Source organism: Pongo abelii, chromosome 4, assembly GCF_028885655.2.
Source record: "Pongo abelii isolate AG06213 chromosome 4, NHGRI_mPonAbe1-v2.0_pri, whole genome shotgun sequence".
Lineage (NCBI taxonomy): Eukaryota > Metazoa > Chordata > Mammalia > Primates > Hominidae > Pongo > Pongo abelii.
The window spans coordinates 187,359,098-187,373,134 of NC_071989.2; the positions used below are offsets into that span (position 1 = coordinate 187,359,098).

The 14,037-nt window shown below is 43.3% G+C and overlaps 1 protein-coding gene across 1 annotated transcript in view; it reads right to left on the bottom strand.

The window, feature by feature from the left end:
- The window catches only part of COL23A1 (collagen type XXIII alpha 1 chain), a 369,266-nt gene extending 355,525 nt beyond the window's left edge, over window positions 1-13,741 (bottom strand). The window contains exon 1 of the mRNA XM_024247215.3: window positions 689-13,741. Within this exon, the coding sequence (XP_024102983.2) occupies window positions 689-982 (294 nt within the window). The 5' untranslated portion in view covers window positions 983-13,741. The remainder of the gene's footprint in view (window positions 1-688) is intronic.
- Window positions 13,742-14,037: the final 296 nt, after the last annotated feature.

The window sequence follows — 14,037 nt, forward strand, 5'->3', positions numbered from 1 at the left end:
AACTCGGGATGTCCTGCGAGCCCACACCCCAGATGGCACCGCCTGAAACCAGAATCCAGGTCCTCCACCCCCGGTTGTTTCTCCTTCCCCTCATCTTACCAAGTCATGTGGGCGCCCCCACCCCCATCCCCGAGGCCTCAGTGCGACGGTGATGCCTCAGCCTTGGCGCCTGAGCTGCTGGAGACACACTGGAGCACAGAGGGGCCCAGCCCTCGGGCCTGTCTGAGGCTTTCCTCCGCCGTGACCACCGCCTCTCCGTGTGTACCAGCGTTGGTGAGGAACAGTAGGTGCCACTGGTCACAGTTACCAGATACTTCCCACGAGCCTCATCTTTATCCCCGACTCTGGCCGCCGGCGGGAAGCGGCGTGTCCGAGCGCACACCCCGTGGAGACTGACCCTAGGTCTGTTACTCCAAAGTCCCTGGTCTCTCCTTCCCCTTTCCCGCGGCCGCCTGCCTGGCACGGGACCCTGAGGCCGGAGCGGAGACCGCAAAACCCCTTGGGGCCGGCACCCCCAGCCTCCGCCTCGGCGCAGACGTGCCCATCTCTGGGACGGCCCCGAGCGCACGCAGCCGGCGGGCGACCCTCCGGCTCCCAGAGACCTGCACGCTGCCCCCGGCTCCCAGCGCACCGCCACCCTCAAGCCGACACACCCAAGTCCGCCCCAGCCACGCGCCCCGACGCTCACCTCCCGCAGCAGGCGCTCCAGGTGCGGCTCGGCCCAGGCGTCCAGGGCGCCTGGCGGCCCCGCGCTCCGCAGCAGCTCCCGCTCCTCCTCGAGCGCCGCCACCCGGCCCTGCAGCGCGGCCGCCTGGACACCCAGCAGCAGGCAGGCAGCCGCCGAGCCCACGGAGAGCAGCAGGCACAGCGCGCTCACCGCCCGGGACCCGGCCGTCGTCGCCGAGCGCCCTCCGCCGCCGCCGCCAGCCGCATTGCCCTTCCCCGCGTCGCCGCCGCCACCGGCGCGCTCGCCTGGGCCCATGGCGCGTTCGTCGCGCGTGGACTCTCCGAGGGGGCGGTGCTGAGCTGGGGCAGAGGCTGAGCGCGAGAGGAGCAGGCGGGACAGCCCGAGGCACGAGGTCCGCCGGGCGCGGGGCTTAGCCTCCGGGTAGCAGCGGATCGCCGCGCACGCCCCCTTCGCCGCCGCCAGCTCCTCCGCAGCGGCCACTTTGGGCAGTTTCCTCTATGCAAATAGACCCTGCCAGAAAAGGAGCAGGGACCCACCCAGGGGAGGAGCGGCCGGGCTGGCCCCGCGCGGCGAGGGGGCGGGGGCGAGGAAGGATCTAGCTCCTCGGAGCCACCGGCCGACGCCAGGCTGATCCCACGCGCAGCGCGCACCTCTGCCCTCACCTGTCCCGGGCGCCGGCACCCGCCCCCGCACGCACCTCTGAGGCTTCCCCAGCCCAAGTCCGCACTGTGGACCCCAGAGGTCGGAGGGGCGCCCAGCGACACCGCGCCCCTTCTGCAGCCTACCCCTGGCTGGAGCACCCACCACTCGTGCCTTAGCGCATTCCTCTAAACTTGTGAATTAACCTTTCTGACACTTGTAAAAGTTCAAAACTTCAAATCCTGTAAAAAACTTAGTGGGTCTGTCCTAGGTGGTGGCTTAGCGCCGCTTCGTGGCGGAAAGCGACCTCTGCGCACTCACATTTAGAGAGGCAGGGTCGAGATTGCGCCAAACAGAAATACGCCTCTTAGAATCTTCTCACGAGTTCTTAGCTGCCGGACTTCGGTGCGGGAAACAAAAATGGTTAAGACTGTTTCTGGCCTAGAGAGGGCTTTTGAGAAAACTGAGACTATAACGAATGGGAAAGAGTCAGAAAATGAACTCCAAGTCTTGTTCAACTGGTGACTTAATTCTGTATTAGACGCACAACTTGGCCAAAAATTATGATCTAGTATGCACCACACTTAACCTGTACTGCGATTCTGCTGCAAATTGAAATCACAGGGCTGAGGCAAGAAGGCTGTGGCGCACAGCCTGGGTCCAGGGAACACAATGAGTGGCACTAACAAGTCGTGGCAGGAAAGAGAAGAACTGCTGGAAGTCAGGCTGGGTTCAGATTCCTACCAGGCATATTCACGTCCTAAATGGGTCCCAGGTAACTCTTTCGCTAACTCCTGTAATACCTAAATAAAACAACAAACCAGTAGCTCAGATCTTTGTGATTTGAGTAACCCCCCAACCATTTTTTTTTTTTTTTTTTTAAGAAAAATACGTTATATCCATCTTCCCTTTCACTCTCTGGATATCTTCCGGTTGTCTAATTTCTGTGGATACTCACCTTTTAGAACTGTTGAGCGCCTCTGGCTAACATGTTCCGTCTCCTTCCCTTAATTCAGAGGGGAACCCCTGAGATGGCCGGGGGTTATGGTCGATAGCCTCGGCTCTGTGCTAAAGTCTAGTGTATGCCCAATAGAATGAAAAGTACTTGTGCTAAGCAAACTTGACACTCTATTCTGAAAAGAGGCCAACACCCTCTTACAAGTCAGCACTACATTTCTTACAGGCACATAAACTGCACACCACCTACCTATGTTAATGTTACTGCATGTATTGTTTGCCATGTTCCAGAAGCTTCTGTGTATTGAAAAAGCCAAGCTCACTGGCCCCTGGGCCTCTGCCCTTGCCTACCACCTCACTACCTGCATTCCTGCTCTCAGATCAGGAATGCAAGCCCCTCATCCTCCAGGTCAAGGTCCTCAACCTCACTGCTTCTAAAAGACCTTCCCAGACTGCCCAATTTAAGGTGGCCCAAGGGGCAGCTGAATTAAGATGGAAATACTGTCTACAACGCATTCTAAAAGGCAAAAAAGAAAATGACTTACTTGTGTCCATTTGGGTCCTGGAAGACTAGATGGCATCCTCAGAGAGGGTGACTCAAGACAGCCTGAATGTACAGCCACTTCACAAAGTGGAGAGCAGAGGGGCCAGCAGGGGAGGCCGATGCAGCACTTTGCGGGTATTGACAGGGGGAGGCCATCACCATCCCTAACTGGGAACCCTGGGGAACTCGGAGCTGTAGAAGAGGGCTGCTCCACAGCACCTGTGGCCCTTGGTTAAGGGGAACAGCCAAGCCATGGCTTGAAAGGGAGGCAGCTCACAGAATAAATACTCAACCGCTCTCTCCTGCTCTCTGATCTACTGGGGCCTTCCAATGACCAAACCTCCAGGGCACGGGGCCAGCCTCCTAAAGGGCAGAGAGCAGAGGCAGAAGGGTGAAGGGCAGATCTTGAGGGGGAATAAAAGAATATCCACTAACCTATCGTGTGTAGCATCACCTAACAGGTAGACAGCACTTACACCAATCCCGCTACTGCTGCCTATGAATGGCTAACCTGTCAGCAATAGACTAAACAAGGTACTCCTCAGGCAGACTGGCCACGTGGTAGCAAACCAGCTACTTTGGATTCCCTCCCTCCTGCAAGGGCCAGTGGTTTGCCCCTCACAGGGACAGCACCAGGTGTGGGCTTGTCTTTCCCGCCTGCAAAGCCTCAGCCAGCATTGCTATCCTTACAGAATACCCAACCCACAGGTACAGGATCTCACACACCACCACACCCAACCAGGGCACCCATTTTACAGTAAAGGTCTGGGGTGGACCCATGGACCAAGGAATCCACTGGTTGTGTTGCATCCTGCATTGGTCAGGAGCAACCAGCCTCGCAGAATACTGGAACTGCCTTCTGAAGGCACAGATGAAGCACCAGCTCAGAGGCCACTCCCTGAAGGATTTAGTGCCATCTCTCAGGATGTAGTGTGTGTGTTAAATCAGGAACCTCTGTATGATGCTGTGCTCCCATTAAGAATACGTGGGTCCACAAACCCAGGGGTAGAAGCACTAGCCATCTCTCCCCATGACCCCATGGGGGATGTTATGCTTGCTGTTAGAGAGTTGGAGGTCCTAGTTCTCAAAGGGGTTACATTCTTGCTAGGGGACACAGTAGGGGTTCCATTAAACTATAAGCTATTGCTGCCACCCAGGGCACTTTGAACTCTGTATATAGGGACCTGAAATCAAGAAGGCACCATTTGGCAGAGGCAATTGACCCTAATGAGGAGGAAGAGGTAGGACTGCTTTCATACAGCAGGCAGGAGAGAATAGGCCGGGCACCTCATGATACGCCTTTGCCCAATTGCAACGGGAACAAAAATGTGTAGCAACCCTGACCTGATGATCTACAAATGCTCAGACTCTTGGAGATAAAGGGAGCATATCAAACTATCTTATAAAATAGGGATTATTTGGGTCAGGTAGGGTGGACAACCACTGAAGAAGTAATGTTAATAATGAAAAGGTTCAAATATGTTCAAACTGCTGTTCAAGAAGGCATGGATATGTAATCCACTTTATAAAAATTTTCAGCAGAAAATTGTTTAAATTAAGCCACAAGGTTTAAAGGGATAGCAAAGGGCATTGTTTTTTTTTTTTAAGGTAATGTTATTTAAAAAAAAATTTTTAAGAAGGCAATGTTAAAAAAGGCACCAGGTTTTGATTCAATGCCCAGATTCTAGTTCTGGCTCCACTAATACCTCACAGTATAAACTGAAACAAGCTATAGACCCTCACTTTTTATTTATTTATTTATTATTATTTTTTTTAGAGGTGGGGGTCTCACTATATTGCCCAGGCTGCTCTTGAACTCCTGGGGTCAAGCAATCCTTCTGCCTCAGCCTCCCAAATGCTGGGATTACAGGTGTGAGCCACCATGCCTGGCTACCTTTTTGTTTTTAAAACAGAGATATTGACATGGACCAGATTTACTATCTATGTAAAACAACTAAAAAGCCAAAAAAAAAAAAAACTGTATAAAACAGCAGTTTTCGAGACACCAGACATCAGGCATCAAAGGCCAGTGATCCTTGGGAGACAGGAAACAAAGTGAACCCAAGGACTGCCCTGGCTTCAGTGATCCTTGGGAGACAGGAAACAAAGTGAACCCAAGGACTGCCCTGGCTTCAGTGATCCTTGGGAGACAGGAAACAAAGTGAACCCAAGGACCGCCCTGGGTTCCTACTCTGGAGAGATTTTCCAGGACACAGTGCAGGTAGAGCCAGCCGAAGGTGAAGACAGAAAGCTGAGTCCAGGGAGGCCAAAGCAGTTAGAATTTGCAGAGGAGAGGATAGGAGAGGGGAGAGCTGCACAGAGAATTAGAGATCTGTAACTGGTCCCCTTGAAGCCTTTACCTAAGGACTCATCAGCATCCACGTGTGAGGAAACTACCAGAGGCCAGGACGGAATAACCCAAAAGGATTAGACTCTAATAATCGGCAAACACAAACCCCACAGCTCACACAAAGCCATGCATAGTTCTTCCTACCAACCAGTGTGGAAAATCTGATAACTCAGAGAACATTGGGTAGAGTACTCAAAAGGTTTTTGCCTCAGTAGTGGGGAAAAAACTAGCCCTCGACTAATTGCTGCCCTGGTCCTGTCTAACAAAGTGTAAAACCCAAACCTGAAGAGATCAAACTGATTCAAATCCTTAATCATGTCCCACAATAAAGCATACAGAATTTTACTCAATAAGGTAAAACAAAAGGTAAAATTACCAGGCATGCAAAGCAGCAAAAAAAATGACCCATAATAGAAGAAAATGCAATCAATCAAAACCAGCCCAGAAATGACAGAGGTAACAGAATTAGTAGTAAGCAAAGTATTAAAAGCTGTAACTGAATTCCATATGTTCAAGGAACTAGAGGGAAGATTTAACATGTTAAATAGAGATATGAAAGATATCTTTTAAAAAGACTTAAAATGCTAGAGATTAAAACGGTAATGTTTGAGGTGAAAAATACATTGGATGACATTAAAGGCAAATTAGACACTTTGGGGCAAAAGATCAATGAACTTAACAATATATCAATATAAGCAAAATGAAACAGTGAGAAAAAGACTGAAAAAAATGAAGAGCATCAGTGATCTGTGCAATCACTTCAAGTGGCCTAATGCATGTATAACTGGAGTCTGTGGGGGAGAGGGCAGAAAAAAATGTTTGAATAATGGCTGAAAACATTTTCCAAATTTGATTAAGAAATATAAACCCACACACATATCCAATAATTTCAAGAAATCCATGCACAAGAAACATGAAGACAACCACACAAGCCACATTATAATCAAAATGCTTGAAATGAGCGAAAGAAAACAATGTAACCAGAAAAAGAGACATAAATACAGTAACAAGGATAACAGCAGATTTCTTTGTTGGAAACAATGCAACCCAGAAGATAGGTAAGCAACATCTTTTGTCAACCTAGAATTTTATACCCAGCAAAATTACCTTTCAAAAAACAAAGGCTAAAGAGAGATTCCTAGACATACAAAAGCTGAAAAAATTCATCCACCATCAGACCCACAATTTTTAAAATGTTAATGGAATTAATTCAGGCAGAAGGAAAACCATGCCAGATGGAAATATGAACTTACACAAGGACTGAAGAGCATAGAAAATACTAACTCTGTGGGTAAATATAGGCTTCTTTTCTTATTATTTAAATCTCTTTTAAAGATAATCAATGGTTTAAAGCTATATATATATAGAGAGAGAGAGTGGGTTTTTAACATGGATGGTTTTTAACAAGGATGTACACTATAAACTCTAAAGCAACTGCTAAACACACACAATAGTTACAGCTAATAAGCCAGCAAAGGAGATAAAGTGGAGTTACAGAAAAATAATCCAAAATAAGGCAGAGAAAGAGGAAAATAGTAATAAAGAACAAATGGAACAGAAAATATCAAGATGGCAGATCTAAACCAAACCACATCAATAATTACACTAAATGTAAGTGGTCCAAACATAACTAAAAGGCAGATTGTTAGATAGGATAAAAAAGCAAATCCAACTATATACTGCCTATAAGAAACATTTTAAAGACACAAAAAATTAAAAGTACACACATAGAAAAAGGTATTGTGCTAACATTAAAATGGAGATAATCTCTATTTGCACTGACTCATTTATATAATTCCTATAGGGTGAAAAGCAAAATAACAGGAAAATAATTTGTAGGCTATAGAATACAGTATAAATCTATGGGGAATAGATCAAGAAATGGTGAAAATAATAGCTACTGTTCACTAGCACTTCATGTAAATAATTTCAATTAATCCTCACAACCCTCAGGAAGTTAGGTGTTAGTATTCCACTTCAAAGATGAGGAGACTACAGAGATTCTGTAACTTGTCCACATAATACAGGTGACAACAGAGTCTGAATCCAACGAACTCTGCTGGCAAGCAAACCATATTGTTCTCATGTTATGTAGTTGTTGTGAGGACACTCTAAATATTTAAATGTTTCTAGAGTAATCTGAAAAGTATAAATAGCGAGATCTTTTAAAAGTAAACTCCCCTATAAATGAGATACTCTAAATATCATAAAGGCTTGCTTTTATCATTCTCAAAACCATACTTGCTCATGTTGTCTTTAGCTAGAAGTAAACCAAGAAGCTTTTGAAAACTTGATTTTTTTTTGTTTTGTTTTAAAAACTCTATTTACAATGGAAAAATTTTTAAGTCACCTGGGTGGCCAGGGCAGGGGGACGGATCTTCCAAAAATCTATTAATCTTTACTTCATTTTGTTACACTGACTGCTGGCCTATGACATTCCAGCCTCAAAGGGTATTTAATTCAGGTGTTCTTTATTATTTATGGAGTTTTGCTCTTGTCACCCAGGCTGGGGTGCAACGGTACAATCTCAGCTCATTGCGACCTCCACCTTCCAAGTTCAAGCGATTCTCCTGCCTCAGTCTCCCGAGTAGCTGGGATTACAAGCACCTGCCACCACACCCGGCTAATTTTTGTATTTAGTAGAGATGGGGTTTTGCCATGTTGGCTAGGCTGGTCTCAAACTCTTGACCTCAAGTGATCCACCCACTTTGGCCTCCCAAAGTGCTGGGATTACAGGCGTGACCCACCGTGCCTAGCCTCCTCAGTCTTTTAATTAGATATGATTTCTCCCCAGAATTGTAACTGTTAAAACCAAAAAAGGAGTGAATGTTAAAAAAAAAAAAATCTGAATAGTGAACATACTTGATTGTTAAATACAAATTTCTTTGAAAGTTCTACTCCTTCCAATTTCAGTGAAATGCTGCAATAAAAACTAGGTTGTTAAAAATAGAATTCTTGACAGTAATTTCTGGTGCCATCAAGAACAATTAACATTACTTAAAAAACAAGAAGTTGGCCAGGCGCAGTGGCTCACGCCTGTAATCCCGGCACTTTGGGAGGCCGAAGCAGGTAAGATTGCCTGAGGTCCGGAGTTTGAGACCAGACTGTCCAACATTTTGAAACCCCATCTCTACTAAAAATACAGAAATTAGCTGGACGTAGTGGAACACACCTGTAATCCCAGCTACTTGGGAGGCTGAGGCAAGAGAATTGCTTGAACCCAGGAGGCGGAGGTTGCAGTGAGCTGAGATCGCACCATTGCACTCCAGCCTGGGCGACAAGAGCAAAACTCCATCTCAAGAAAAAACAAAACAAACAAACAAAAAATTGGGTTTAAAACATTTATAGAAAAAGTAACTGCTATTTCCTAGTGGAACTACCAAATGCCAGGTAATCTGCTAGATGATTTTAATCACACTTTAACATGGATATTACTTCTAAATAACCCCAAGTAACAAAGTAAAATTATTTTACTTGGTTGAGTGTCAGAGAGGATCTGGGACCAAGGTCCTAACCATGGTGCAAAAAATCCAAGTCCTTTCAATACACTAAACTGCTACCTCAAGGAACTAGATGATAAGTAAGAAATGAAAGGCAAAAAGAGCTAAAACCTTTATATTACAGCTTCAACCTAGAGGCTTAAACCCAGGTACAACTTTTTAAGAAAATGATACGTCACAGGTGCTGTGTACTTCCCATTTCATCACCTCAGGAAGTACACCATCGGGTTATCAATCTTAGGTTGTGACTGATCACTGAGTTCAGGCATTGCCAGCCCAATCCTCCTGATAAAGTCCCCTGATATGGTTTGGCTCCCGGTCCCCACCCAAATCTCATCTCGAAATATACTCCCCATGGGTCAAGGGAGGGAAGTGACTGGATCATGGGGGTAGTTTCCCCCATGCTGTTCTCATGATAGTGAGTTTTCACAAGATGTGATGGTTCTACAAGGGGCTCCTTCCCCTTCACTTCTTTCTCCTGCCGCCATGTATGATGTGCCTGCTTCCCCTTCTGCCATGATTGTAAGTTTCCTGAGGTCTCCCCAGTCATGCAAAACTGTGAGTCAATTAAACCTTCCTTTATAAATTACGAGGTCTCAAGTAGTATATTTATAGCAGTGTAAAAATGGACTAATACATCCTCCAATTTTTACCCAATGATTCAGCATCTGATGATGATTAGGTGCCTGGATCCATTATTTTATTAAAAGTTGCAATATTGTATATTTCTAACGTCCCTACTGTATTTATTAGAATAAATTCCGCTTAAAAATATCATTTTATAGTCAATTTGTCTGAATCAGGACCAGAGTCCACACACGCTAATATGTCTCAGGGCTCTTAATCACTGTATGTATATTCTCCACCTCCAACCTCATTCTACCTTTTCGGTAATAAAACTGGGTCATTTGTCTTAAAGCATTTCCCATATTCAATATTTCATCATAGTGACATTCATTCTTCCAGTCCCCTATCTTGACTGGATCCTGATTCAAACCAATCAACTATAAGTGGCATTTTCTTCAGACATTCATGAAACTTTAAATATGGACTGAATATGAGATAAAGAATTATTGTGTTAGATGATAGTGACATTATGGGAAAAAACTTATCTGTTAAAAATATTTTAGGAATGAAATACCATATTATGATACCATATGTTACTATTTCATAATTAAAATAAAAATAATCAAATTATTTTAATTCAAATGATTAAAACTCATAATAAAAAATTATGAGTGACATAATATGTTATCTGGCATTTGTATTTAAGTACAACAGGGAAATTAAGTTGGGGGAAAGGAACAAAATTTGCAAAATGTTTTTAATTTTTGAAGCTGGGCTATATGTATATAGAAATTCATTATTCTGTTTGACTTTTGCATTCTATTTTTTAAAAATTAATCCCTAATATAGAACTGGCCAACTCTCTCAAATGACTTAAACAGAGTATATTCATATTAGGGGAATTTACTCTTTTAACTATATCCCAAAAGGCTGGATTGACAGTTATAAAACTAACCTGACTTTTGAACGTTACATTCCCTTTACGTGAAAAACATAACAGGCCATGCACAGTGGCTCATGCCTGTAATTCCCAGCAACTTTGGGAGGCTAAGGTGAAAGGATTGCTTGGGCCCAGGAGTCTGAAGCTGCAGTGAGCTATGATCGCACCAATGCAATCCAGCCTGGGTGACAAAGCGAGACCCCATCTCTAAAAACAAACAAAATGAACTCCAACAAAACCAATCAACCAACCACATTCAAAAAACTACATTAAGACCTTTTAGGGATTTAGGTGGAGAGATCAAATTCCTAAAAACAGTGATCAAGTGATTAAAAAAAAAAACCTTTAAGAATTAGAATTCTTTGCAAATATGAACTCTACTAAGACTACAATTGTCGGCTATTATTGATAATGAATTCTTCTGACTACAATATTTGAAAATGTAGCTTTTGTTAATCAAGTACTAGATGTGTAAAGCATTTCACTCGCACCAAATTTTGTGGGAATCAGAATTTTGAAACTGGAAGACAGTTAAAAACCCACATCACCTACTCCCAAAGTGTTTCTTCATTCCAGGATGTCAAAGTAAGACTTAAATATTGGTATCTGCCTATCATTTAAAACAGAAGTTTTCAAATGGCCATGCGATATTTAACTCAGTAAAGAAAATTTTGAATAAATGAAATACAAGTAATAAAAGCCTGGGGGTTTTGGGGTTTTTTGTTGTTGTTTTTGAGATGGAGTCTCGCTCTGTCGCCCAGGTTGCAGGGCAGTGGCACGATCTCGGCTCCCTGCAACCTCGGCCTCCTGGGTTCAAGAGATTCTCCTGCCTTAGCCTCCTGAGTAGCTGGGACTAGAGGCACATACCACCACGCCCGGCTAATGTTTTATATTTTTAGTAGACAAGGTTTCAATGTGTTAGCCAGGATGGTCTTGATCTCCTGACCTTGTGATCTGCCCGCCTCAGCCTCCCAAAGTGCTGGGATTACAGGCATGAGCCACCGCGCCTGCCAAAAACCTGGGTTTTATTATTCCATTTCACTCGGAGTCATTTCAGAGTAGAGCTGTGAATAAGAATCAAACTGATCGTTCTGACTCAATGTATTATTACAGGAAAGCACAATGCTAGAATCTGGCAAACCTGAATTTAAGTCACAATTACTGGGAGATTTGGCCAAGTCACTTCCAATTTCTCTAGTATACAGCCCTTCTAGAATACTCAGAGTAGTAGTTTTCAATTTTATGAAGTATAAAATTGTTAGTAGTTTGTCCCCTTGCTGTCAGCAGGAGTCAATTTAATTCAACTACTCTGAAAATTTTCATGAATGCATGGATGAATAAAAAACCTCAAGAAAATGAGGAGCAGCAGAAAACTGGAAATAATCTATTTAGCTGCACTTTACAAATGTCTCATAAGAAAAACAAGCTTGACTTCAATGGAATTTCTAGAAACAGTAAACTATGAGGTATCAAATTATTAAGAAAAATACCTAAATTACAAAGGATTCATTGCATTGGCCATTCTAAATCTTTTTCCCCTTTAGTGTTGACGCTCAAGGCACTGTCAAAAAAAAAAAAAAAAAAAAACCTTGGAACTTGAGAAAATGAGTTCAGAAATACAAGGAAAAAAGGCAATTAAGAGTAGGAACTTGAAAGCTCAAAGAAGAGGGGAAGGAAGGTTGACAAAAGACACTCAATGATCCCAGAGGTACCACCCTAACCTCTAAGCATTTCATCTATCCTAATTTTTTAAAGTTTCGTTTTAATTCCCAAAATTCCATGAATTAGGCCTAGAAATTAGCAAATACCCTTTGTGAAGAATGTAAATTTTCAGAAGAGACAGGGGGTTAGCAATCAATAACTTCTTAGTAAGAAATAATGTGAATATTTTTCTTTCCTCCTATATGCTGAGATCAGCTACTCTGAGAATGAGTTTTTGATACAAAGTAAACACTAATTTGGGAACTTGAAGCACTTATTGGGGGAAAGGACAGGAGGCTTGGGTAGTACAATGGCACTGGAAAAAAGAAAATGAAAGGGAAAATAAAGGATAGCAAACACCTTAATCTGTAGCGCTACACTGGTAGACTCAGGAAAAACCTTGTTTTTAAACATCAAATGCTTCTTTAAAAAAATTATCACATACAGTTCAACTATTCTGAAATAAAGTCACTGTATTTGGACTACATCAGAGGCCTAAACGTAATGTATGCAGTCATTCTACAATAAACTTTTTGTTTCAGCTTTCTTAAACTCCTAGTCTACTTTAGGAACACAGCCTTACTGTATTGACAAATGTTGCCCCTAAGTAACATAGGAAACCAAGCTTGGTTTCATTATTTGTCCTACAAGAAAATCCCATGCATTTTATGTTTAAAATACATAAACAGATTAGCCAGGCACAGTGGCTCATGCCTGTAATCCCAGCACTTTGGGAGGCCGAGGCAGGATCACTTGAGGTCAGGAGTTTGAAACCAGCCTGGTCAACATGGTGAAACCCTGCCTCTGCTAAAAATACAAAAATTAGCAGGACCTGGTGGCGCATGCCTGTAATCCCAGCCACTCGGGAAGCTGAGGCAAGAGAATCGCTTGAACCCAGGAGGCAGAAGGTTGCAGTGAGCCGAGATCACGCCACTGTACTCCAACTTGGGCAACAGAGCAAGATTCAGTCTAAAAAACAAAACAAAACATAAACAGATAAAACTCCAATATTTGTGTAATGCATTTATGAAACAGGGATACTTTTAACAAAAATTAACCTATATCTGGAAATAAGCACTTAGGAATTCTACAACAAAAAATATTCCTACCTGGCTGACTGAACCATAGCAACAGACTTTTTTTTCTTTTGCCCAATTAAGTAATTTACCACATACTGGGTTTTTGGTTTTTGTTTTGTTTTTTCTTCTTTTGAGACGGAGTCTGGCTCTGTCGCCCAGGCTGGAGTGCAGTGGCGCAATCTCGGCTCACTGCAAACTCCGCCTCCTGGATTCAAGCAATTCTCATGCCTCAGCCTCCCGAGTAGCTGGGATTACAGGCCATGCCACCACACCCAGCAATTTTTTTGTATCTTTAGTAGAGACAGGGTTTCACCATGTTGGCCAGGCTGGTCTCAAACTCCTGGCCTCAGGTGATTCGCCTGCCTCGGTCTCCCAAAGTGCTGGGATTACAGGCATGAGCCACTGTGCCCAGCTCCATATAGTTTTTATGTGAAAACAACGACAGTAAAAGAACAACAACAACAAACCCTAAAGTCAAAAAGTTTATGTTAACCAATCAATTAAATTCTGGAAATTTCAGCAGCACTATCTTCCCAAAATGCTTTCCAATCAAATCCTCTTTCTCCCATAAGAATTATCACAAACATAAACTGCCTAATTAATAAACTTAATTCTCATAGGTTTACGTATTTATGTCATTTGATAAACAGATGCTGGCCAATGTTAAGACTCCTAAGGACTAGGTATTAAAAACTGAAACCTCATCAGAATTTCTATTTTTATATCTGTGACTCACCAAACATACTTGGAAATGTCCATTTTCCAAGCTGACTTTCCAGTTAGATTTTAATCTTAAATAGAGTGTGTATGTGGTTTTATTAAACAAACTGTCACAATGGACAAAGCAAGCCTTTCCATGAATGTCTGCTTATCACCCTGATATCACCCAATGAAAAAGAATACAACACTTAAAATTTAATAGAATTCTAACAGTAAACATTTTCTGAGTTTCGGTTTCTAGTACCTGCTTATCTAGAGTTAATAATAATCACCCGTTCAACAATTACAGAAAAAAAACTTTTAAAGTTAAGTTCTAAATTTGAAGTATATAAAGAATATTCCTTTAAGAATA